This window comes from Lutra lutra, chromosome 2, assembly GCF_902655055.1.
Source record: "Lutra lutra chromosome 2, mLutLut1.2, whole genome shotgun sequence".
In the NCBI taxonomy this organism is placed as follows: Eukaryota; Metazoa; Chordata; class Mammalia; order Carnivora; family Mustelidae; genus Lutra; species Lutra lutra.
Genome location: NC_062279.1, coordinates 171,664,416 through 171,691,278, shown reverse-complemented (window position 1 = coordinate 171,691,278; position 26,863 = coordinate 171,664,416). Strand labels below are relative to the sequence as shown.

At 36.5% G+C, this 26,863-nt stretch overlaps 1 protein-coding gene across 1 annotated transcript in view; it reads left to right on the top strand.

Annotated features, from left to right (window-relative positions):
- The window catches only part of ARAP2 (ArfGAP with RhoGAP domain, ankyrin repeat and PH domain 2), a 187,313-nt gene that overhangs the window by 54,380 nt on the left and 106,070 nt on the right, over window positions 1–26,863 (top strand). The window contains 6 exon segments of the mRNA XM_047719085.1: window positions 4,793–4,971; window positions 15,821–15,936; window positions 18,945–19,117; window positions 19,120–19,143; window positions 21,978–22,063; window positions 23,023–23,205. Of these exon segments, the coding sequence (XP_047575041.1) occupies window positions 4,793–4,971; window positions 15,821–15,936; window positions 18,945–19,117; window positions 19,120–19,143; window positions 21,978–22,063; window positions 23,023–23,205 (761 nt within the window).

Below are 26,863 nucleotides of genomic sequence, written 5' to 3'. Positions count from 1 at the left end.
AGCAAGCTGTGGAACATTTACTAGATGGAGGGAGAGTCAGGGGAATTAAAACTTCTCCATTGTATGTGTTGGTCGACATAGCGGGTCACAAACTGTGGAGTCGTTCTTGAACCTTTTCCTCTCATATCGCACATCCAGTCCATCAGCACATTTGATCTTTTCTGACTTTGGAAATAAGTCTGGATTCTGATCGATTCTCAACACTTCTGTCATTATTACTCTGATGCAAGCCACCGCCTTTATTGGGTTGTTGTAATAACCTCCTTTGATCGACTTACAGTCTTGTTTTCTATACAGCTGTCAGCAATCATGCATCGAAGAAGTCTGATCACGTCAGTCCACTTCAGATGCTGTGTTGTCTGTCCATCTGCCTGAGAGAAAAGTACTTAAATCCAAGAGCCCCTATGTGATCTGGCTCTGGTCTCTTTGACCTCGTCTCCTCCCATGCTCTCCCTCACTTACTACATTTCAGCTCTTCTCCCCCACGTGAACCCCAGGGCACTGACACTTGCTTACTCTATCTGAGAATGGTCTTCCTGCAGCCATCCTCCTGACTTGCTCTGTCACTTGCATTTCCTTTAGGCTTTTGCTTAAGCACTCCCTTCTTTCTGAGGCTTTTTCTAGTACCGAATATAAAGTAGCACTTCTTGTGTCCCTCATCCCCTTGCTTTATTTTGTCCCATTGCACTTGTCACTGTGTAGTAGATTATATAGCTATGTTTTGTTGTCTTCCTCCTTTCACAAGAGGGCAGCCTCCAGGAGATTAAGGCTGTGGTCTGTCTTGTTCACGCTTCCATTCCTGGTATTCAGAAAGGTCTTGGAACCCAGTAGGCACTCAGTAAATATTTGTACCAATGAATGCCTAATGATTTCGGGAACAGTCACAGTGTGCAGATACTTCCTTCTCTGAAATTGATCATGGGTTATGTTGAGGAATCTTTAGTTCAATTATATTAGCATATCAAAAGTAAAGGTCCATCTAAACTTTGTTAGATTCTGTTACTAATCTTTTACACAACAGAGGCCTTATGTAGTAATCCCTAAATCTTTTATGTTACTAAAGAATATGCCTACTGCTAAATCCAGTGGTCAGAGAATATTGTCTCTCTGATTGTTTTTTGTTTTTTGGGTTTTTTTTTGTTGTTGTTTTTGTTTTGTTTTTTTTTTTTTACTTTATTGATGCTTAGCAGTAGTTGGCATTCATTCCTGGAAACTTCAAGGACTAGTTTGAGGGAATTGCTATTATCTTTTGTTTATCTTCTAGCATAATTATAAGAAAGTGACAATTTTGTTTTCTTTACCCCTCCCCCCCCCTTTTTTTCCAACCCAGAATGCTTTACTTTGAACAAAGCCTTATCTAGGTCAGGACATATTCTCTAAGGAGTAGTCTTAGCACATTGCTAAGATCAAGATAGACAGTAAATATTTGTTATTGGAAAGAATAAAAGCACCTTGGTGTGAAGAGCAGGCAGAGGCTAGCATAGTATCTAGCTTTGTCCAAGATACATAGCCCAAGGGAAAATCAGTATTTGATTTGGAATATTGTGGCTTATCAACGCGTATTCCCCTTGTCTAAAGACACACACGTTGCATAGCCAAATGCCAATGATGCTTGTAATCTGTTTTATTGTTTGAATGATCTCTGTCCCTGTTTATCTGCACTTGCATGGGTAATGAAGAATAAACTGAATGTTACTATTAATTCTCGTACTTATTCATGATTGCTTACTTCCTGTTAGTAAATGAGGCCCTCAGGAGTTAGATAATACTTTAAGGCTCTACAAGAACCATTTGTTGAGATGCAGCCGTCATATGTTTAAGTCCATCAGATGCAGTTGTGCCAGTTTCAGATTATTTTCCTGAGAAACTGAAATACAGACTAAGAACAATGTAGAAGCCACAAACACTGGGGCCTCGTTTATAAAGTTATGACCTACACAGTGAAACAAATCAGAGAAAGACAAATACCACATGATTTCACTCACTGGAATTTAAGAAACAAAACAAAATGAAAAAAGAAGGAAAAGAGGTGGAAAAAAACAGGCTCTTAGCTACAGAGAACTAACTGGTGGTTGCCAGAAGGGACGTGTGGGAGGGGATGGGTGAAATAGGTTTAGGGGATTAAAAGTACACTTATCTTGATGAACACTGAGTAAGGTATGGAAGTTTTGAGACATATTGCACACCTGAAACTAATATGTTAATTATAGTTCAATAAAAAAATCAAAAGAAAATTTAAAAAAATTGGGTTTCTTTTCAGTAAAAATATGACCTACATTTCAAACACAATGATTTATGTAGATTAATAGAAACAAACAAAAAACATTCTGTGCTGTTTACTTCGCAGGAGTATCTTGTGTGAAACTAATGATCACAAGTATTAACCAATGGAAGGTTTGTTGTTGTTCCTGAAAATATAAATTATTCTAGTGCAGTCTGGATCTGTTCATATAGATATAAAATGTAGAGCAGATGCTGCATACTGACATTGACTTTGTCACGTGAACATTTTCATGTGTTTCAGTTTCTAATGATGCTGGGGAAGTTGGGTAAATATTTCCTCCTGATCCATGGGAACTATTACCTGGGGACTGTGTAATATGCACAGTAAATCATTGTTGAATGAATTTTAATAAATACTTCAGCCTTGGTCATTAAAGACAAAACTATTTTTAGTAGTTTGGAAGGCGAGGAAAAAGTAAAGAGAATTTAAAAACTACATCTCATTATAAAGTAACCTAGGATTCATGTTTGAATGGAAGCAAGTCTAATCTGGAGGCTGAGACTAAGATCTGGAGATCTTGAATCCATAGTGGAGTACTTCTTTCCACACCTTAGATCTGAGATACTACTCAAGTTTCTAAGCCCGGTCTCTGCTTATTCTTCCCTTCTTCTTCCTTCTTGATAATTTTTCCTACCTGGACTTCAGTCTGTTTTGTTTTGCTCCTTTTGCCTTAATAATCACTTTCTCATTTGTTTTTTGCTAGCCCATTTTCCTACCTCATAGATAACAGTTGTACCTCAGCATTTGTCCATTTCTTCTCCTTTCCCATTAATCATTTATCTGCCTCCATGGATCTTCTTTTGTGTAGGTTACCTTCATTCACACGATGCTATCTGTCCACCTACATGCTCATGCAGAGCCCTGAAGACCTGAGGTGGTTCTGTTCATAAAATGGAAATTTTCTACCCTCTTTGGTTAAGCCATGGTACTAAGCTACCTTTTATTCTGATAATTTAAATTTTTTTGTGAATACCTGTCAAACATATGTAAAGCTTCAGCTGTTTTTTCCATCCCTTGATGTCTTGACTTTTCAGATATTCTTTTTTTTTTTTTTTAAGATTTTATTTATTTATTTGTCAGAAAGAGAGAGAGAGAAAGCACACAAGCAGGCAGAGAGGCAGGCAGAGGTGGAGAGAGAGGCAGGCTCCCCGCTGAGCAAGGAGCCCGATATGGGACTCGATCCCAGGACCCTAGGATCATGACCTGAGCTGAAGGCAGCAGCTTAACCCACTGAGCCACCCAGGTGTCCCCAGATATTCTTTTGTTTACATTTTCATTGTGCTTCAGGCCTCTCTTGCCCTATTCCTGATTTCCAAGCTTCCAGTTCGGTCTACATATTATCCTACTAATCATGTTATTTCCTTGCTAAGAATCTTGTCTTGATTTTGTTTGTTTGATGTTTGTTTCCCCTCTGTAATAAAGTTTGGAGGCAAAATTCATTACAGGTACTGCAGAAGCTCTATCCATATTTCCTGTTTCCTCTTGGGTTCAAAATTATCAATGTGCTTGTCTATAAGTCTCTGAGCAGATGTTGGTTCTTTCTGCCTCTGTTCTTGTGTTCTTCTCTGCTTAGAGTCATAAAGTTCTGCTCTTCCCTCACCAAACTCCAGTTACGCTCCTTGTTTCAAGACCTAGCACAAATACTTTTTTTTAATAGTACTGAGAACAGTTGTTTGAGTTAAAATATTTGATTCTCCTAATTTTAATGCTAACTTGCTGTATGACCTTCAGCAAATGACTTACCTCCATTGAATTGACTCATATTTTATTTGATATCATTTGTATGACATTTATAGTACTCTGTGTTCTGTTATATGTTCATATCTAACTTGACTTACAACTTTGATTGCTCCTTGGGGACTAGATCAGATTTCTGTGTCTGTAATGCAGTGTGTGATAATGCAGCATTGAAGGTCACTTAGCTTTTGTGGAGGGAGAAAACCAAATTCTAATTTACCAAATTGAGATCCTTTTGTTTCTGTGGTGAGAGTGGAATGGATGGTTGAATAGCAGTCAGCATGTACTCTGAAGTAGAGTAGGCTCTAAGTAACAGAAATAAGAGTGAGATTTTCTGGGCATTTGAACAACTTAATTACTAGGTGAAATCTGTTAACTGGTCTCAGTATTACTTCTATTAAAAGAGAAAATCCAATCTCATGCATAATCTATGAAAGTGCTATTTAAATATTAACATGGATTCAGATCACCTGGGATCTTTTTAAACTGAAGATTCTGATTCATCAGGTCTGGAGTGGGGCCTGAGATTTTGCATTCTAATAAGCTCCCAGGTGAGGCCAGTATGGTTACAGAACACCTGGGTAGTGTTATTTCTTTTCTCTTACAGAATTGGGCCATCGGCTCTGACTGCAGTAGCATTTAGATTGTGATTGTGGGAAAGAATCTGTAAATCATGTGTTACAGGGAGAATAGATCCTTTGCCCATGTTTCTGTGTCTGTATAATTTATATGCGTATGGATGTATGTACTTTCTCCTGTCTTCATTTTCAGAGGAGAGAAATGACTGGATCAGCATCCTATTAAATGCACTGAAATCACAATCTCCTGCCTTGCAGTCTCAAGCAGCTGCTGCACCTGAAAAATGTGGCTATCTTGAACTGAGAGGGTATAAAGCCAAAATTTTTACTGTCTTAAGTGGAAGCAGCGTGTGGCTTTGCAAAAATGAACAGGTGAGCTGTGTTACAGTAATTGCAAATTGCGGTGCCTTGATTACATTCACAACTGTGCTTTTTAGACTTAATAGTGTTTTTACTTATAGCCTCTTGCTTTTGCCTTGAGTACTGCACTAAATATAACAAAGGAAGAGTTGTTTTGTTGAATTTTCTCAGTTCCTCCTGTGACAGGAAAGTAATCTACATCAAATTTGAGGCTAGACATCGCCTTTTTAAGGGACTGAGAAAATAAAATCTTGAAAATAATTTTTGAAGGGTATTCCTTAGCCAAAGTAATATTGTAATATTGTAATTAAATGAGATAACAATCAGAAACCAATTAAACATTACAGCTGTTGATGAAATGGCCCAGTTCACCTGTTGTGTTTCTTTTATAATAAAAAATTTTAAGAGCAGGCACAGGTAACATGTTTTTGTGAGTTTCTAGCATTTTTTTTAAAAGTAGATATGTTGGTTACAGAGGAAATAATTTACTATAGGCAGGTGGTTCATATATGCACATACATAACACACCACAAATAAATGAAGTAGACTTGAATTGTTGACATTGAATTTGGTTAATATAGAAAGACTTAATAGAGAAGTTCAGTGTTTTGAGGAGACTAATATTAAAGTTCTAACGAATTCTATTAACTTTATTTGATTCAGTAGACTTCCTTTCTCTAACATATCTGATTCTTATTTTTATCTTATTATTTTATTTTTTTAAGGATTCTGTTTATTTGAGAGAGAGCGAGCCCACATGTGTGTACTCACACAAGCAGGGGGAGGGGCAGAGGGAGAGAGAGAAACAGACTCCCCACTGAGCAGGGAGCTGGCTGTGGGGCTTGATCCCAAGACACTGAGATCATGACCTAAGCTGACTGAGTCACCCAGGTGACCCTAACATGCCTGGTTTTTAATATATATAAGAAAATACCCCATTTGGGGAAGGAGTTCTTAATCTTTTAGCCTAGAATACATTAGATTTTTAGTAATTTGTAGAATTGCACAGTGTGCTTTGGATAGCTGATCTAAGATGAACTCATTGGTGACATATCATAATGAGTGATGATAGGCTGGGATAATAATGCCTACTGTTTTCATAACAAAAAATACAGATGTCAACTCAAACATTAGTTTCAAAAATATTAACTAGAGATCTTTATCTAAGACATCTTCTGAACTTGAGTGTGATCTTTTTCATTATGTTTTCTGGATAAGATTTCTTAGCCAATTAACTGTGGAAGGCATCATTGAGCACTGTTGGCACATTAATAACTTGGATAGTTAGCATATTCCTCAAGAAGAGTGATGTACAGCTTATAATGTGTATGAACTGAATGTGAACATTTTCAGTCTGTGAAGTGAGATGATTAAAACTTTTCTCATTGGAATGGAGTTTAAAAATGCATAATTTGCATTTGTCGGTATGGAAGTTGTTCTGCCAGATTAATTGAGGTATTCATTTTTTACTTGCACAGATTTGATGGACTTCAAATTATTAGTTTCATCATTTCCATTAGCTGGATTGTCTGAGTTTACGTTATTCTCCCAAAGTAGATGTTTTTTAAAGTTTTATTAACATTCTCTGATTAGAAAGAAATTGTATGAAATTATTGCTTTAATATTAGCAATTGAACATAAAAAGTGTAAGAACAACTAGCAGCTGGTGAGTACCGGGTATTGTGCTAATTAATTTATAAACATTTCCTTTTAATCTTGCCCACAAATGTGGGAGGAAGATGTTCTCCTCCATGTTTCATAGATGAGGAAAATGAAGGTTGTGTAAGGATTGTAGATTGTAATGCATAACAAAACCAGAACTTTATGACTCTAAGTGGCAGCATCTTAGCAACTATACACAAGTGTCTTTAAAGGGTATGTTGCAAATTTCTGGCCTGTGACCTTTTAGAAATAGTCTAAGCTTCTTTTCTTGAATAACTGAGTTGCTTAGGAGGTTCGGAATGTAAGTGTGTTTGAGTAATACACTTTCTACCAGGTGAGGCATTTTACAAGGGGTGTGCTTGTTGAGGACTTAATTCCTATCTTCCAGGAGGAACAGTCTGACAAGACCTTTGTTTATGACGGGTGGTGAGCCTAGTACTTTATTTGGCTTGAGCAGGGGTTGTAGAGAAGTACCAAAAAAGGGCAATTAATGAAGTCTGGAGATTAGAAACACTTCCATATACACGAGTAATGAAAATGAAAAATGAAAACATTAATGCTGGACCCCTCCTCATCTTTTGAGACATAATCTGTTTCAGTGCATGTATATTTCTGGTCCTTTTCTATGCTTTAACATGCCTTTATATCAACCCTTAAAATGTACATACCATTGCTTGTGTATGTGTTATTTTTAAAAATTTGCATTATTTTATATGGAGCTGGGTCTTAAGGGACATGATCTTGAGTCAAGTCTTAAAGAACTAGTTGGCCTAAGACTGGATGGATAAATTAAGGAAGGCCTTTTATGGTTAGGGCCTAATTTACTATTCCAGTTTATTCTGTGCTTACATCCTATGTAAGCCTTTTTCTCCAGAGGAAGGTTGCCCATTGGTTTTTCACATGGTTGAGCAGATTGTGTGAAGAACTTGGGTGACGTACTAAATGGGGAGTCTTTCTCCTGAATGCAAGGGGCTTTAAGGTTACATTTAGGAAAAACACTAAAAGATATACATTCAATGCAACTTCTGAAAGTTTTGTATATACAGTACATTAAGTAATCATGTTTTTTTAAATATGGAAAAATCTGCTTATCATAAAAATGTAAGTTGTGTTATACCTGAAGTTAACGTAACATATCAATTATACTGATATATCAAAAATAAAAAAAAATTAAAAGAAGTGTTAGCTTTGAACTTCCATATCTAAATTTGCATTGGAGTTAATTGAGTTTCATGCATCAAAACTAAATTGTTTTCAGTTTAAAAAATTTTTAAATAATGAATTTATTGCCCACATAATTTTTAGTGTAAATAGAATAAAAATAAGGAAAATCAACCCACACTACCCTAACATGTGAATCATTTTCATTTTTCTAGCCTCTTTTGATAAATAGTTTTACAATTTACTTTAGAGATCCCTCCAGAGAGAGTAAACAGATGATGGATAGAGGTGGAAAGGTAGCATATATTGAAGAGTTATTTAAAAGGAAGCTGCAGTGTTCCTTTAGAGCAGAGACGATTGGACAGAGGTAACAGTTCTGGGTCTTCATTCTTTCTCTGCTACTAATTGGCTCAGGTAATTAAGTTAATGTCTTGAGGTTTAAATGACGTGGTGTAAAGAAGAGAGATAGCTTACTATTCCTAAGGCCATTATGTAAGTTGCATGTGAAAATTCCATATATATCTGGGCTCATTCCAGACTGTGGATTTAGAATTTCTGGAGATAGAATGTTGGAATCCACATTTATATAAGCCATTCACATGTATCAAAAACTACATACAGTCAAACTCTGCTCTCAGGTTTTTTTTTTTTTTCCTTTTAAAAAAAATGATAAGTATCTAGGTAAAGAGAGCAAGGTATTTTTGGGGTTGGATAATGTGTAAAAATAGCCTTCAGCAATGTTGAATGTTTCATTATCCCACAACTTGGGTCTATTATATGTCTTTTTGTGATTAACTTTCATTTGGAAGTGATCTTTTTCCTCACTGAACATTTTGAAATGTGCCAACATTTAAATAGAAATTTAAGATAATTATGATTAGTGATAATACATTTTGAGATTTTGAAGAACTATTACTAATGGTGCATAGTTTTGAACTATAGCTACTTTTTTTTTTTTGGCTAAGATCTCATTTTTTATGATATTATGGTATGATGCTAGCAAGGAGGATGGCAATCTGCCTCTCCTCTTGGACACTTCACGGACAGGTCTAAACTCTATGGAATTAACATGGACTTTTCATTTTCCCAATTACTTGGTTTAAAGATTCATTTTTTTCTTTCATCTCTGTCTTTCCCTTTCATTCATTAGTACATTGTAGGAACTGAAATTTGCAGTAGCTCTCCACTGAGTAGGAGAAATGCCTTAGGGGATGTCATGTTCCCTCCCCCGGTGTCCTTGCCCAGTAGGTTATAAAAAATTGAAAAGCACAATGAAGGGATATGTAAAAAAAGGAGTTTCGCAAAGTAGAAACAGACACAAGTTCTCTACCTAATTACTCATTTGTGAAACACTGTGGCGCTGTTACCACATAAATTACGTGTCATCTCTTTATTTAACACCATCTCACAAACACAGTGTTTAATTTTTATAAATATTGCTCTCTTACATTTTGCATGCCTGTGGGTATTATAATTATGATAGTTTTTCTCCAGTGTTATTTCAACTTTGTACAAAATGAGTTGTGTTTCACTTTGTGTGGCTTATACTATACAATTTCCTGTGTTTCTGTATTCATCCATTTTACAAAATGGATTTTTACTGGACACCTTCTCATTTCTGGGCATGGCTCTAGGCTCTAGGGGTATAGCAGTGACCAAAAGATGCCTGTTGTCTCAGCCTCCACTGTGGGTAGCACACTTCGTGATAAATAAATGAGACTTCTGGTAGCTTTCTGTACGTAGCCTTTTCTTGCTTTTTGATTTTCTTTTTTTTTTTTTTTTGGCATGGACTTTTATGACCTTTTCGTAAAGAATTGTTTACATTTCAAATGCTGTTAGCTATGTGAACTAGGTACCAGCCTGATTTTAACCTTAAACGTGTTAGAATTTTTATATTTTCAAATTAATGGTGTGATGGTTTATTCACTGTCAGGTGTTCAGGAGTTTCAAGCCCCTAGCTGACACTCAGTAAACATTTTGCAGAAAGAGCTTGTTGAAGGAGCAGTCATTCACAGCTGTTGTCTTGTCTATAGAGCTCACCATTTTTTTAAAGTTTGTTTTTTAAGTTATTCTCTTTTCCATGAATTGTCCCTTGATTTTTTTCTTTTTCCATTTATTGATTGGGATGTTACTGTCTTTTCTGACAATTTCTTAAGCTCTTCATATAATAAAGATAATTAATCATCAGGTCATTTTCTATAACTGCTTTTCTGAGCTATCGTTTACTTTTTCATTCTTTAGTTAATTTTTACTGTGTAGAAATTTTATTATAATAAAACTGCTTTTTATTTCAAAGCTTATCGATTTTTGATATTCTGGCAAATAATTATTTTATGAATTTATTTGTCTTGACATGATATGGAGGTAGTATATATGCCAGTATTTAAAATTTTAAATGAGATAAAATCTGAATATACACTGAAGTATGTGAAGTGTTACACATGTGGTGTTGCTATTTGAATGAAATTTCTGCAAATGGATGTGAAGCACATTTAAGATAATTGGCTTTGGTTTCCATTTGTTAGGTTGTTCTGACAGCCAGTCTCCCTCTTTTTTTTTTTTTTTTTTTGTGATGAGTTTTTTTTCAGGATCATGTTAGTATTAGTGAATTCATTACAACCAGATGTCTTGCTTGGTGGGTCTGTGCATCCATTTAATGATAATTGTGGCACTGAGGATTTAACTATATAAATTCACTTGATTAAACATTTTCAAATCAGGGTATAACAAGAGACTCATTCCCCCTCGTTCCCCCTACATAATGTTCCCGGTGTCTGGCACGGGGATGAAACTCTAATAGAATTTAAATAGACCTCATAGGGCTGTGGGTTGAGTAGCACAGAAAGAAGCAGCAGGATGTAGGTGGTGGCCTCAGATTCTCTGGGTTCTGTATCTGGCCAAACTCTGCATCTGGTGTTTCCCCGGAAATGTGGTGCCAGTGTCATACAATGCCACATCTGTTTTCAACAAATGTGTAAGCACCAAGTTCTTAAATTTCTGGCATGGAAACCTGGCATCCAGTATTTCCAAAAATAGGTTTGAGTTTCAGCAAATTCGGGGTTAACAAACCCTTCTTTAATTTTTCCAGTTAGGAATCAAACTTTTGTTTTGCTCTTTTACTGTGTAGTTTCAAAATGTAGTTTCAACCAGGTTCTGTTGCTATAAATAACCCATTTCAGCATCTTGGTAAATATTTACATTCATTCTAAACCAAGTATATATTGTAGATTCATTGGTGCAAATACTTTCATTCCTTACAAATAAAATGGAGATACTTTTATTGAAGACAAATTCTGGGCTTAGAACTCACAAATAAAAGAATTGTCTGTTTGTATTAGACCCTTAATTTATCTGACACTCCATTTTTATAACAGTGCTGTGTAAGGTAGATATGACTGTGTTTTTTATAAATGAGGAAGTTGAAGTCGAGATAAAGTAAATAACTTGGTAGTAGTCATACAGCCAGTAAATGGCTTAGCCAGGATTTTCCCCTGGGTCTGACTCCCAGTGCTGACATGGTCATGACCGCCTTTGCAGGTGGTCCAGATCTGTTCGCCAAGCAACACTGTTGTTATAGTGGTACTGGTGGTGGGATTCATGCTTTCTGAGAGCCCACATTCTGTGACAGCAAATTAAATGTAAGGTGTTGTTTAGTCTAGAATCTGCTTTTAGCTTTTTGCTTTCTATAGTAATATTCCAGTCACTGAGTTTTTATGCTCCTGTTTTTTTTGTTGTTGTTGTTTTTTTTTTTTTTTTTTTTTTTTTTTTTTTTTTCTGTCCAGCTTATAGCATTTTAAGTGTTGAAAGTGTAGCCTGGTCTGACTTGTGCCTATTTTTCAAATGAGACTATTGCTGACAATCAGATTATAGTTAAAGAGCAATTTATTTTTTTAACATTTGCCTTCCACCCCATTTAAAAAAATCTATATATACTTGCTAGTTATCTTAAATATGTGTTTTCTTGTAATTAACTTTTTCACATTAATATGTTCCCTTGGTTTCAAATTCAAGAGGTAGAAGCTAACAAGAACGGTAACAGTAACTAACAAGATCTGCGTAGCACTTACCGCATGCCTGGTGTTCTTCTAAGCATATTTAATGTGTTGATTTAATCCTCTCCACACTGAAGAAGTGTAGGTACTACTGTTCTCTCCATTGTGCAAATGAGAGAACTGAAACCAGAGAGGTATACCTGATCAAGCTGGTATGGGTTTTGTCAATGATCTGGTCAAGTGTCACTTCCTTTGGATGTTCTCATAAGAATACAACTCTCTCTCACAGGGATTGGCTGTTTTCAGTGTTTACAGCTATGTACTTATTACATTTCCCCTTAGTCTATAAGCTTTCCAAAGGTGGGGAACCTATCTTATGCTCTGGTGCGGGCCTAGGATTTAGCCCTACTCCTGACCCACACAGAGTACTTCATAAACACTGTTTTGCCAGTATGAATTTTCCCCTTTTAAAAATAGCTTTATCTGTTTTGCCTTGTTCAGAGAATAATTTACAAGATCAAATGAGAGTTCATAGCTTTCTGTAAGCTTCAGAGCATGACACAAATAGATATTAAACTAATTATGGAGCGTACCGTATAGGGTTAAGGAAGACTGATGTTTTTAAAGCCTCTAGATGTTAACACAGGGGTGGGTACCCAGGACAAGTAGGATCTTGAAAATCCAACGTGTCACTGTGTTCTGGCCAGAGTATTTTTAACCAGTAGTCTTAATGATTTCAAAGGATTTTTGTATAATCATTACATGCCTTTTCTTTTTCTTTCGCTCTACAGAAGGCAGGGGGGAATGTTGATATCCTGATATTTAAATATTGCAGATTCATCCTGTCTAGATTCTACAGCTGGTTCTGCTGTCTAATTCAGTTTTTCTCAACATTGGCTGCATAGAAGAATCACAGGATTGTAGGTTTGCTTTTTAACTGGAAATGCTTAAGCTCTGCTTTCCAATTCAGGGGATAAGAATCTCAGGGTTGGAGGGAGCATTGAGGAATTAGATATATTCTTAACGTAGTCGAAATACAGTCTGAAAAAGTGGTTTAATGTCACCACAAATATTTTTAATAGGAAACACAGTTGTTTCATATTTAATAGCTCTCAAGAGCACTGACATTTATTTTGTTACTCTGCTGTACATTTTACAGTCCATTTGTGCCGGTGAATTCAGTGGATACTCTAATTACTCAAAACCATATGGCCATGGCCAGCAGCTGATAAATGGTTACAATTTTCTTTCAGGCGAAAAAAATCATCTTTGCCTTGCTTGGAAGAAATTTGGGGTCTAGAGCCCACCCTCACTTATTTTATTTTTAACAGAATTTGCAGCTTTATATGTAGACATTTCACGACTTGCTTGTAGAAGAGAGGGGCCACCAATTCAGGTCGGAGCCTGAATGAGGCTCATTAGTTTCCATAAAACATTGTCCCTCCTGACATCTGCTGGTCTGATGGTTTAAGTATGTATCTATGCCCTTCCTAACACACAGTACCGGCAAGCCAGGCGCTCATCAGAGAATATAACTTGGCATAGGATGTAACCATTCATATCCAGCTCTTGTCAGGTCTTCATTATGGGAAACTGTTGGAAGGACATGCAGTCTATCCCAGAGTTACTTCTGTTTCAAGTTGGGCCATCAGAAAGCTGTTTTTAAAATATCCTACCTTGCCTGATATAAGGTAGCTACACTTGTGGCGAGCACAGTACAATTTATAGAATTGTGGAATCACGATGTTTGTATACTCGAAACTAATGTAACGTTGTGGATGTACTTCAACTAAAAACAAACGAAAAACACACAAAAAAACTTACCTTGCTACCCCTACTTTATTTCTTCATTAAAAGAGAGTTTGAATTTCCAGTCACTTGGGTTGGAAGTTTCTCCAACAATTGTTATCTGGCAAGAACACTGGTATTAACAATTCAGAATTTTTTTTTTAACTGCAGTAAATATAACACTGGAACCTATTTGATTCTCCTTGTCCATATAGATCACGTTAAGTACCGATTTTTAAATGAGTTTGCCATACAAAGTGGAAATATATGATGTTTTTCAATTATTTTGCAACACTTAGCATCTCTGTGCATCTTCTCTTTTATATTATTGAATCTCAGTTTCTGGCTTGTTTTTCCTAACAGAGCAAGCTATTTGTACTTTCATCAGAAAAAAAAAAAAATCAAATTGATGATATGTTTTATAAATGCGTCACATATTCTAACTTAACGTCATACGTTAAAAAAATAAAGAGAGGCTTTTCTGCAATTTATGAAAGAAAACTCTGGATACTTTTATAAGTGGGGGAAATTTGTTATAATGTTACTTTATTTCGCTCATTTTATTAGGAATCCTTTAGTCTGAAATGACAGAAACTCAAAGGATCACTTAAATAGATAGGCATTTCTTTGTTTTAGCAAATCTCTTGGTGTAGGCAGCAGAGAACTGATGCCACCAGGGAACAAGGGTCTTCCTATCTTTTTCCTCACTCTGGCATCCTCAGGTACAATAATTTGTCCTCAGGCTTTTCATCTTGAGGATTCCAACATCTTCTGTGCGTCTAGATGTTATTTCCTAAGAAGATGGAATGGCAAGGGGTAAAAGTCTTTCTTCTTCTAAGATTTGCCCCCCACTGCCCCAGGAATTTTTTTTATATTTTATTGACCAAAACTAAGACATATGAGCCCGCCTAGCATGCAAGGGAGAGGGAAATATAGTACTTTTACTTTTAGCCTGTAGAGAGAAAGCTGGTGAACTTTCATGGTCTCTGCCAGAAGTATTCTTATTAAAAAATGGACCAGTGTTTTTGTAGTTTTTCTTTAGTATGGCTACTTTTTCCAGTCAAATTGAATTTAGGAATTCAAAGCACATTTAGTTTATATGGATAAATCTTTTGAAGTAGGGAATAATTTTTAAATTTTTAAAGTGTTGAGATTATTTGATAAATCAAATTCCCAAACTGTTATGATTAGATAATAATATTTCAAACGTCAGCATTTTTAAAAAGTAGATCTTATAGCCTTTTGAACAGTTTCTAGTTTTGGTGGGGCAGACTGAACAGAGGAGCTATAGGTAGTGAACAAATGACAGTTTTCAAACCAAGATAGCATTTATTTATTTTTATTTTTATTTTTTTAAAAGATTTTATTTATTTATTTATCAGAGAGAGAGAGGGAGAGAGACCGAGCACAGGCAGACAGAATGGCAGGCAGAGGCAGAGGGAGAAGCAGGCTCCCTGATGAGCAAGGAGCCTGATGTGGGACTCGATCCCAGGACACTGGGATCATGACCTGAGCGGAAGGCAGCTGCTTAACCAACTGAGCCACCCAGGCGTCCCCCAAGATAGCATTTAAAGCAGTTTAAGAATTTAATTGAAGGAAGAGGAAAGTAATAAAATTTTGGGAATGAGATAAAACCATAAAATAAGTAATGCTTTTGTTAGAGAGTAAGTGAGAAAAATAATATGACACAGCAGAGGCAACGTCACAGAGTAAAACAAAGAACAATCAGCGTGAGTTTTGGTCACTTTGTGCTACATACAACTCACTGCACTTACCATGTGACTTTCCTCTCTTTGGGACTCAGTTTCCCCTTCTTTTTTATAAGTATAATTATACCAGCCTCACAGTGTCATTGACTCCCCTGCTTAGAAATTGGTGGGCACATGCTAAGGGCTAGTTAACTCTTAGTTTCCTTTACTGAAGAGATAAAGATGAAAAAGTCCCTAACTTTGAAAAGTTAAGCATGTACACTTCACAATTTGTGTCCCAGTCAACTTGACTTTTCATGTGACAGAAGTCCGTACTTCATCAGTAGCCAGCTTGTCCAGCTTAGAATGCTAACATGAATTGAGAGTGCCTCCTAAAATAAGAAAACAACACTATCAATCCATTTTTAATGACTTATTCAGTTCTACATGTATATGTGTAGAAAAATTTAGTAGGATATAATGGTACTTTGGATTTTAGAGTATATAATATGTACCTTTAAAATCCATATTTTTGTTTCTTTATAATGTTATTTTTTTTCTCCCAACTAGGATTTTAAAAGTGGACTTGGTATTACCATAATTCCTATGAACGTAGCAAATGTAAAACAAGTGGACCGAACTGTAAAACAGTCTTTTGAAATAATCACTCCCTATAGGAGTTTTAGGTAAGCTATATTTAAACGTTTGTGTTTGTGTTATTCCACAAAAGCTTGGGTGATCTGCTTTCACATTGCTAGTGGTGATTTTACTTCCTATAGATCACATAATAAAATCATGTTCGTTGTTTTCTGTATTGTCTAATTTATTAGCTGGTATATAAAAACACCTTATAAAAGTGACTTGAATTATCACACAACCTGCAAAGATACTAACTAATTTCATGAGATTTGGGATGTTTCTTTTCTTAATACTTTTTTCTCTTAGTAGATTTCATAAATATATTAATCTTTTATAAACAAATATGTGAAAAATTACTTCAAATTTTAGGAATAAAGAATACTATATTATCTTTAAACTATATTTTTATTTACCTTTTTTAGACTAATCGAATGCAACCCTCCTTTAAAATCCTGATTACTGTTGCTCCATATTGATTTCTTAAAAGGAACTCCTGCTTAAAATAATGCCAGTGAGTCTCATAGCACTTTTTTTTTAAAGATTTTATTTATTTCATAGAGATCACAAGTATGCAGAGAGGCAGGCAGAGAGAGAGGGGAAGCAGGCTCCCTGCCAAGCAGAGACCCTGATGCAGGGCTCGATCCCAGGACCCTGGGATCATGACCTGAGCTGAAGGCAGAGCCTTTAACCCACCGAGCCACCCAGGCACCCCTCATAGCACTTTTTGATCAACTATTTTAATAGTTCATTATATAGCTTGCATTACAGCAATCTAGTAATTTTTTCAAATAACAATGAAAAAGAAAACTTAAAGTTTGTAGTATGTTTTAATAACCTGTAATAACCCCGTAGCTTTGGTACACAAAAGAGGCATAAGTCAATATCTGTGAGTTTACCCACATTAATTTATTTGTTAAAATTAACAGGGGCGCCTGGGTGGCTCAGTGGGTTAAGCCTCTGCCTTCAGCTCAGGTCATGATCCCAGGGTCCTGGGATCGAGCCCCGCATCAGGCTCTCTGCTCCGCAGGGAGCCTGCCTCCACCTCTCTCTCTGCCTGCCTCTCTGCCTATTTGTGATCTCTCTCTGTCAAATAAATAAATAAAATATTTAAAAAAAAATTAATCAACATATCACAGAGTAGTATCCAGGTCAGAAGCACTTGTCAGAGGCCTTTGAAGAACTAACAATTACTTAGCAATTTTGAAAATACTCCCAAGTCTGGTATTCATTTCATCTGTCAGAAGTGTCTGCTGGTTCAAATTTTGAGGAAAAAATAATCACCTAGAGAATAACAAACTTTATTTTCCCATATGCAGATTCAAGCCTCAACTGAAAATGTAGATGTTGGCTGAGCTGTTTTTACTTGTAGTATTTCTGACACAAAATAATGGGTGGACTTTTTCCTCATGTCAGCCAACTCTCCATGTATCCAGATCCCAGGCAGTTGTCCTACAATTCAGTCCAGTTCCGACAGCAGCTACTTGGCATGGGCATTAGACCCCACAAGTTTCAGGGCTCAGTCCCACAAAGCTGCCTTTGGTTCAGACTCTAGTCACAAGCACTGGGTCCTCAGCTTACCCACACTTTGTTCTTGGCTGCAAATTGGGATTCCCCCAACCCCAGCTCCTCAGGTTCACTAATTTGTGAGAATGGCTCACAGAACTCAGGACGACAGTTAAATTAATTATTGCCAGTTTATTATATAGAGTGCCTCTCAGGAACATCCAAATGGGAGAGGCCCACAAAGCAAGGTACAGAGCTTCCATGCCTTCTCTGGGTATATCATGCTCTCAGCACTTCAATGTGTTCCTCGACCCAGAAGCTTTCTGAACCCTGTGGTTCAAGGGTTATTACCAGGGTTTCATTCTGTAGGCATGATTGATTAAATCATTGGTCGTTGGTGATTAACTCAATTGCTAGCACCTCTCCCATTCCTAGAGGTCAGGGGTGAGGCTGAAAGTCCCAGTCCTCTAATCACACCTTGGTCTTTCTGACCCATCCTGAAGCTATTGAGGCCTCCAGCCTCAGATTATCTCACAAGCATACAAAGACACTTGTCACTTAGGGCACTCCAAGGGTTTTAGAATCTGTGTACCAGTAACCCAGGCGCAAGGACCTTTGTGCCATATTGGCTGTGACCAATCTCTGTATAAAAGTGGAAACCACTAAGAAGTTTGTGGATATTATACTGATAATGGCAACTTAAAGTGCTTCAGAAAATATCCATGTAGGCCACTCAGTTTCCTTATGGATTGTTTGGAATATGTTAGTCATCTGTTATTTTCATTCTATTTCAAAACATTTTCATCTTCAGAACAGAAAATTTTAATGTGAAACATTTTGCGGGTCATTGGCGGAGTTTGGAGCACTGTAGCACATTTCCTGACACATCGCAGATACTCACTCAACATTTCTTGGAGTAAACCCATGGTTAATGTTTTCTCCCTTTACTCAGGTATCCAGTAAACACTAAGAATTAGGAAAAATCAGAACATGACTAAAAATGAGTTAGAATAGTAATCACTTGAAACTTTTTTGATTTCTCAGTTTCTTCAAGCCATCTGGACATTCTTGTAATTAAAAAGAAAATCTATTTTAAGGCTGAAAAAAATCAAAATTTCTGGTGGGTGTTTTTGATAATTTAGTTTCAGACTATCACGGCATACTTTCTTGGCAAGATAATCCAGTAGTTCCGAAAAGTCTGAAACTCAGCCAGTCTCTCATTGATTATTATATAACCACTGCTTAGGAAGCATGTCCTCTCATTTAAACTCTTGACCTAACAAGGCAATTTTTATATCCTGGTCAGAAAAAATGTACATATTAATTTTGGTTCAAGATATGTAAACAAACTCATAAGCACTGTGGGATGTTAAAGGAAAAAATAGATTTTTAAATTAGATGATTTTTAACAGAAAAGACTATCCAGCTGCCTGGAAGGCATATTTTTCAGCTGCTGCTTAATTTGTGAGCAAAATGAATATGCAAACTGAACATACTGCTTAATTGGCCTTTACAAGGGAGATCGATAATGCAGAAACATTCATTGTTCCAGCTTTACAGCCGAGTCTGAAAAAGAGAAGCAGGAGTGGATTGAAGCTGTGCAGCAATCGATAGCAGAAACTCTCTCTGATTATGAAGTGGCTGAGAAGATTTGGTTCAATGAGTCCAACAGGAGCTGTGCCGATTGTAAAGCCCCTGACCCTGACTGGGCATCCATCAATCTCTGTGTGTCATCTGTAAGAAGTGTGCAGGTAATTAGTGATAAGTTATGCTCATCACTGTGGTAGCAGATTGGCACCAAATACTCTTAACTGTCCTACGTCATGTTTCCCAGCCAACAGTTGTGAAAAATATAGAGAAGGCTTATTACATTTCTATTAAATTTAGAAATATCTTAAAGTTCTAAACTTCTCTTATGCATGACTTAGATGTAAAAATTGATTTTTAAGCATGTCATCATTTTGTGTGCCTCCTGGTCCATGTGTGGATTTTAAAAAGACAGTGTTGAAATTTTTAGATTTTAAGGTGAGAGTTTCAGAATGCACCCTGAACATGCTTGTATCTTTGCACGATTTGCCCACTTTTCCCTCATCATATTTTGCATGATGTGTATTTCATATCAAGTCATTCTGAGCTCTAAACTTGGTACAGCAGATCCTGTATCTCTTTTAGTGAGAGTGTTTATCTAGAAACATTTCCAAAGAGCACTGAGGTTCCTGACAGTAACCAGTCTTATGACTGGTTATCTCGTTGTGACTTTACAGCTTACAGACCATCTGACAGCTCAGTGTATTTGGGGGTTCACCGTTGTTCCAGTGAGTGGAAGGCATGGACTCCAGCTGAGGTGTGTGGTCATAGAGGTCTTGGAGAAGGTTAGCCACTGCTAAACTTTACTTCAGCATCCTAACTTTATCAGGCATGATGCTGGTCCTGGGAATTAAAAATGTGTGAGAGGTTGATATGTCCTCCACAGTTGTATAAATACTCATTGCAGTAGAATATGACATTGGCAAGACCAGGGTAGAACATAGGTTTCATTGGTAGAATATTGATGAGGAACACTACCTCAGAGCAAATACTAGGACAGTTGCTTCAATCCTTAATGCTTCTCAAGAGTTCTGTGCTTCCACAGTTCTTATCACACTAGATTTTCTCAATTAACATCACTGTCAACAAGAAGCACCTGCTAATCCCCCTCTATTTTCTTCCCAACATTTTTTCCTCCCAGTCTCATTGGAAGAGAGCCTTTGTGATGTCTGATGCTATTCTTTCTACTCATGTCTCTGCTTCTTTCTTCTCTTCTTAGGATCCTCCCCTCATCACTTGTTCCTTCTCCATAATTATTCAACCATGGTTTCTTTTGTTGCAGCATATATATATATATACTTGTGTCCATCTGTCATGTTGACACTAGCTTCCTGAAAACTTGCTGTTCCCCTGTATGTATCATTCTCTGTCTCTTTTCACAGACAGGGTGCTTTTAAGAGTAGAATTCTGCACAGATTTCCTTCATTCCTTTAACTTCCTTGTTTTTCTTCATCCTGTGATCAGTTTTTTCTTCTCTGTAGTCCAGTAAAAATATTTTCACCATGTATACCAGTGTAGTTTACCTCTCGGTTTCTGTGTAGTCCGTTCCTATCTTTATTGTCTTCTCAACAGTATCTGGCACTTCAGTATTTGACCAGTGTATCTCTCTGTGACTTCCCATCCTCCCTTAACTTCCAAGATATCATTTTCTCTTTGTGTGTTCGTAACACTCTGGTCATCCTTTCTCAGGTTACTTTTCCTTTGCCTGGTATGTTCCTTTGGGTTACATCCTCCGTTCTCTTTTACTCTAATGTTCCTTGTTGATGTTATTTATCATTTTAAGTTCGGCACTCTCTTGTAAGTGGATAGTTCTCACCATGGTGGACACCATACTTGTGGGTCTAGCTACTGGACTCTTTCCCTGGATTTGCCCAAGGTACCTCAAAAATAACATGTGAATAATGGAGCTCTCATTGCTGCCCAGCTCACTGCATAAAACTGAAAATTCTCATTTATTCTAAATCTTGGTCAGAAGCAATACTGTCTAGCCTACATTCAAGTTTAAAACCTGAGAGACCCTCTTGGCCCCTCCCCCTCCTTTAAAGCCCACCTAAAGTCTCAACTCAGAGTCTATTTTTTGCCTCTGTGACTCCATGGGTTCTTTCCAGTACTTCTATTTTCTGAGTTCAACCCCTTTCAGTTGAATAAAGAGCTTCAAATGCCCTTTATTATCCTACATCATGTCCAACATACAGTGTTACCTTTAGTTGGTCTTCATAAATGCAAACCTATGCATATTTCTGCCATTGGGCTTTTAAGACTATGCTCTGAGTAGTTACCATTTTAAAGAAAGGAGGAAAGGATACTCTTATCTATCATAGAAAGAGGAATGAGCTTTCATGCTCATAGGCAATGAGTCCTTAAGATAGAGGAATGTCTTGAATGCCTTATTCCCTCCTCAGTGTAGAAGGCATCAGACACATTCCTGGGTGCCCAATAATGACTGAATGATGATTACACAGCATAATTGGATTGATGCTAATAGAATGTTGGGCTCTTATTGTCTTTCAGGCATAAAAGTAGAATAAAGAATCCACTTCATATTTTTAGATACATGTTTATTAGAGTTGTTGCTAGGGTTTCTTTTTTTTTTTTTAAGTAGTAAAATCATATCTGTGTTCACATATATGGAATGTAAACAAACGTATTATAAAAGGTTTTCCATAATCTCTAATAGCTAATTAATTACCAAGTGATGAATATACACACATACATATTGATACACATATATAGCTAGCTTTAAAACTATAGTTTTATACCACTACAGAGTAGTGATGAAAATGATTACTGTTACCTTCATTGTGGTTGGGATTTCTGTATAATTATCACACCATTACTCTTAATAGTATTAGCATTAAGGAAAGTAGATATTGGTGTGTTTTAAGTTGAAAAGATATATGCATACATACATACATGAATGCACACACAGACTTTTTTTAAAGAGAATATACATTTACATACAAATTGAAATAGAAATGCAATTTTGTCTTGACTTCAGGACAACATAGATCTTTAGGACCAAAAGATTCCAAGGTTAGAAGCCTAAAAATGGATGCCAGCATTTGGAGCAATGAACTCATTGAGGTGAGTTGGGTGTTAAACTGTGGATGTGGCTAGCAGGGATCAGGTGGTAGTTAGCAGTGGGGTGACATGAATTATTTTAGGAGCTCTTAATAAAGTTCTCACCACACTGTAAAAATGGCTTATAGCCTGTTTGGTAGTAGTATCTTCCTACTTCAACTTTTAGAATGCTTCTTAAATGAGATAGTTACTTGAAAAATATATAAAGTACAAGGAGTTTAATAGTAATAGCTACTTTTAAAGGCTTGACAGCATTTTTATTTTAAAGCCAGAATTTCTTTCTTTTTAACCTAGCATGGATAAAATATTAGAAAAGTGAATGAAAACTTGGCAAATTTTCTATTCTTTCTCTTGGCCCTGGTCTGTCATTAACTGCGCTCATGTCTGACTTTTTGTCTCCTATTTCCATTTTCTTCTTGGATTTCAGTAACCCTCCCAACCACATTACCCCACCTACTAGGCCATTTTAAATAAATTTGTCTCTATGTAGTTTCACAAAATAATAATGCTTTTGCTGCAATTTGGGTCGCTTGCAGTTTCTTTTCTAGCTTATCTTGTACCATTACTAAAAGCAATAAGGCTGTATTTAAAATAGAAAAAATACCTGCTTTCACACTCCATCTTCCTGAAAGATGTGGATTTTTCATGTGTTTTTGCATATTTTATACTAAGTTATATATATATATATATGTTTTTGGTTGCAGGGAGAGTATGCATGTGAGGGCAGGGGAGGGGCAGAGGGAGACAGAGAATCTTAAGCAGGCTCTGCTTAGTGTGGAGCCCCGGGTGGTGCTCGATCTCATGACCCTGAGATCATCACCTGAGCCGAAATCTAGAGTTGGACGCTTAACTGACTGACTCACCCGGGCCCCCAAGTTATATTTTAATTTGTGAGTCAGGTTTTTGTAAATTCAAATACATTTTATGAAATCATATTGTTTTATAACTTTCTGACAATTTAGCTCTTTATCGTCATTGGAAACAAAAGAGCAAATGACTTTTGGGCTGGTAATCTTCAAAAAGATGAAGAATTACACATGGACTCACCTGTAGAAAAGAGAAAAACCTTTATCACTCAGAAATACAAAGAAGGAAGATTCAGAAAAACCCTACTGGCATCTTTCACCAAAGAAGAATTAAACAAGGTATCAAAAAATATGTAACAATAGATGTGGCTCTTGATGTCTTTTGAAACATGGGTCAAGGATTTTGAAAATAATTGTAAAAAGTCTATTACTGTCTGATAAAAGTATTTAATGTTATTTTCATTTGTGAGATTGTGCTATTGATTTTACCACTGTTTTACTTAAGAGTTCATTATTGATAGTGAATAAATTCTTTGTCCATAGCATGAATTTCTAGCTAATTAGGCCTACTCCAATATTCTGAGAACTGTGGCAACTTTCCTTATTTTAGGGACAGGACACTAAGCATAACTTCAACTTGTACATTGTTGACATTGTGTCACCAAAATAAACCTCATTCGCTCAATGTATTGTTATAAGCAATGCTTTGCTTAGTGCTGTTGACCCCAAGTGTCGTTTGCCTTTGACTGAGTGATTCCAGACCTGCTGGTTTATGCTACCCACTTGTTCTTCACTCTTTTGGCAAAAGATATGTTAGCATCCTGCCTGATTTCTTTTTGAAATTGCTGCTTCAGTTTCTTATGTATTAGGAGGCTCGTCCATGTAGAGCTGTTTAATACATGGACTTTTATACGACTGTTGTTTTTGTGCTTAGAGAACATGTTCTTTTATGGCTCTCAGTTTTTTAGTATGCTTTTAGTGGTGATACTTATGGATAAAAATCCTCAAGTTATTGGAATTATGCTGAACATTTTGGATAATAACAAAGGCCTTTTTCATCCTTCTGTAGAGATTATAAGATCATACAATTGATTTACATTTCTACTGGATTAATTCCCCTAAACTATGTTTTTAGTCTTTGTACATTTTTGATGATAGTAAAGTGAGGCCACCAATTCATTTTAAAGCAATGGCACAGAAAATATGAAGGATTCAGAGTAGGCAGCTAAGGTAGAGGAGAGAGTGAGAGGTGGGATGGGGGAGAAGGTTAGAAACTAGATATTTATACAGGTTATTACTAAGACATTTTGTTTTGGGTAGTGGTTTCATTGGTGCTAATTACATAATTAAAATTGACCAGTTATATCAGACATACAGGGAATAATGACAAGTTATCATAAGCCAAGGATTTTGATTAATTCTATGCAGGAGGAGAGGTCCGTTATAAATAAGTATGCAAGTAGTAAGTTGTGGATTTTGGGAAATAATTGGTGAAATTAGAGAATTTGAGAACTAGAAATTAGGGCATGGCTTCCTCTAATGGTTTCTTTCTTTTTGATAGTGATGGGCATCTTATTAGCGGGTATAATAATGTCCCCAAAGTGCTGTCTGCCACACCACACAGTTTCCATTAGATGAGTTTTACATTAATTACTAACAATTGAAGTTTTCTAAGAATATTATAGAGAAGTCTACCTATTGGGATTTATTTATACAGTGGGCTTCTTAAAAATGGTACTCTTAATATCAGCAAATAATTTTTGCAAAATTACATATTTTATTGAATAGGCATATTTTTAATTGAGATATAATTTACCTACAATAGCCTGTTGATTTGGTACATTTATATGTTGTGGTGTGATTACGACTGTGGCTATAGCTGACATGTGTATCACATCACATCATTATTTCTTTTTTGTAGTGGGAACATTTAAGGTCTAGTCTCTGAGCAATTTTTAAGTTAATAATACAGTATTATTGATTATAGCTACTATGCTGTTCATTAGATCTCCAGAACTTATTTATCTTCTGGTTGCAAGTTTGTACCCTTAAACAACATCTCCCCACCCCCCACACATCCTGTGCTAACCACATTCTAATCAGTGTTCCTATGATTTTGGCTTTTTTAGGTTCTAAATAATAGAATATATAAAATTTGTCTTTCTCTGGCTAAATTCATTGAGCATTATGCCTTCAGGTTCCATCCATATCTCAAATGGCAAGATTTCCTTCTGCCTCACGTCTGAATAGTATTCGTGTGTGTGTGTGTGTGTGTGTGTGTGTGTGTGTGTGTGTGTGTAGCATATCGTCTTTATTCATTCATCTGTTGATGGATACTTAGGTTGTTTCCACATACTGGCTATTGTGAATAATCTTCTAATAGATATGAGATTGCAGATCTAATACCATTCTAATAGGTGTGAGATAATATTTCATTGTGGTTTCAATTTGCATTTCTCTGATGATTAATACTGTTGAACATCTTTTCATGTAACTGTTGACCATTTCAATATTTTCTTGGAAAAACGTCAATTCAGTTTCTCTGCCCATTTTTAAGTTGGATTGTTTTTGAGCTTGTGAGTTCTTTATTTTGGATATTAGCTCCTTATCTAATGTATGGTTTAAAATTTTGACTCCCATTCTATAGTTTGCCTTTTCATTTTGTTGATTTTTCTTCAGATGTGAAGCACTTTTTTAGTTTTGATAGAGTCCAGCTTAAATTGATTTTTTTTTTTCTTTTGTTGCTTATGCTTTTGGTGGTGTCTCCAAAAAGTCAAGACCAATTTCAGGGAAATTTTTCTTTTGTTTTCTTCTACGAATTTTAAGGTATCAGGTCTTATGTTTAAGTCTTTAATCTTTTTTGAGTACATTTTTGTGAGCGGGTAAGATAAGGCTCCAGCTTCATTTTTCCATATGTGGTTATCCAGTTTCCAAGCACTATTTGTTGAAGAGACGACCCTTTTTCCATTCAGTGTTCGTGGTGGATAGATATATATTGCACACTTACAAGACCTGAGTTCTTTTTCAGGTTCTGGGGATACAATTGTAGTAAAACATAAATGTGCTTCTTTTATTCATGAGAGTTGTAGTCAAGTAAGGGAGACTGACCCTGAGCAGCCATAGTCCATAAATACACTGTAACAAATACATTGTGCTGTGAAGGCAACCAGTAGTGGGGAGATGAAAGAGGAAGAGGAAATACACGTGATTAAATGGGGGGGGCAGTCACAGGCTATTGCGGTGGATGGGATTTTAGCTGCTATCTTTTCCAACACCCTCATGTTGCAGACCAGGTAGACTAAGATCCAGGAAGGTGACGGGATCACCTGGCACATCGGTACAAAGTCAGGGGTAGGTCGGGCTATTTGATTGTGATGCAAAGGAAATCCTGTAAGTCAGCTAGACCATGGTAGGAAAGGTGAGTACATTTTTTAACAGTTGACCGTCCAGGGCTGGAACTGTGAGTGCGTCAACGGGACTTCTTGGCTGAACACTCTTCTCTGCCTGTTGGGATAGTTAATGAGCAGTTACTCTGAAGTTGCATTGTAGAGGGGGAATTAACCAGTGATCTGTCCAGGCACATCATGTCAAGAAGAAGGTAAAATGGTGAGTCCAGGGCAAAAAAAATCAGATGAATCAGGGTGCTCAAATCTCAGGGTATGGAAGCAAAGGGGAGGCTAGTGAAGTGAGGATGAGAAGGATGAGAAGAGATGCGAAGGCAGCTCATCACGTCTAAGGAACAACAAAAGCAGCAACAACACAACTAGGTTCCAGCAGTTGCTAGTGTTTGTACAATGATATATAACAGAAGTCAGTGTTGTTTCATTACCGCTGTTTGCCATTCCTCCTCCCCACCTGTACCCCACACAAAAGGAAAGATACTGGATTGGCTTTGCACTCACCTTTCCAATTCTGAGAGCACAACAGTATTTAAAAAATTATATAGATCCTAATTAGGCTGAAACATTACATACATACAACATTTATATGACAAAAC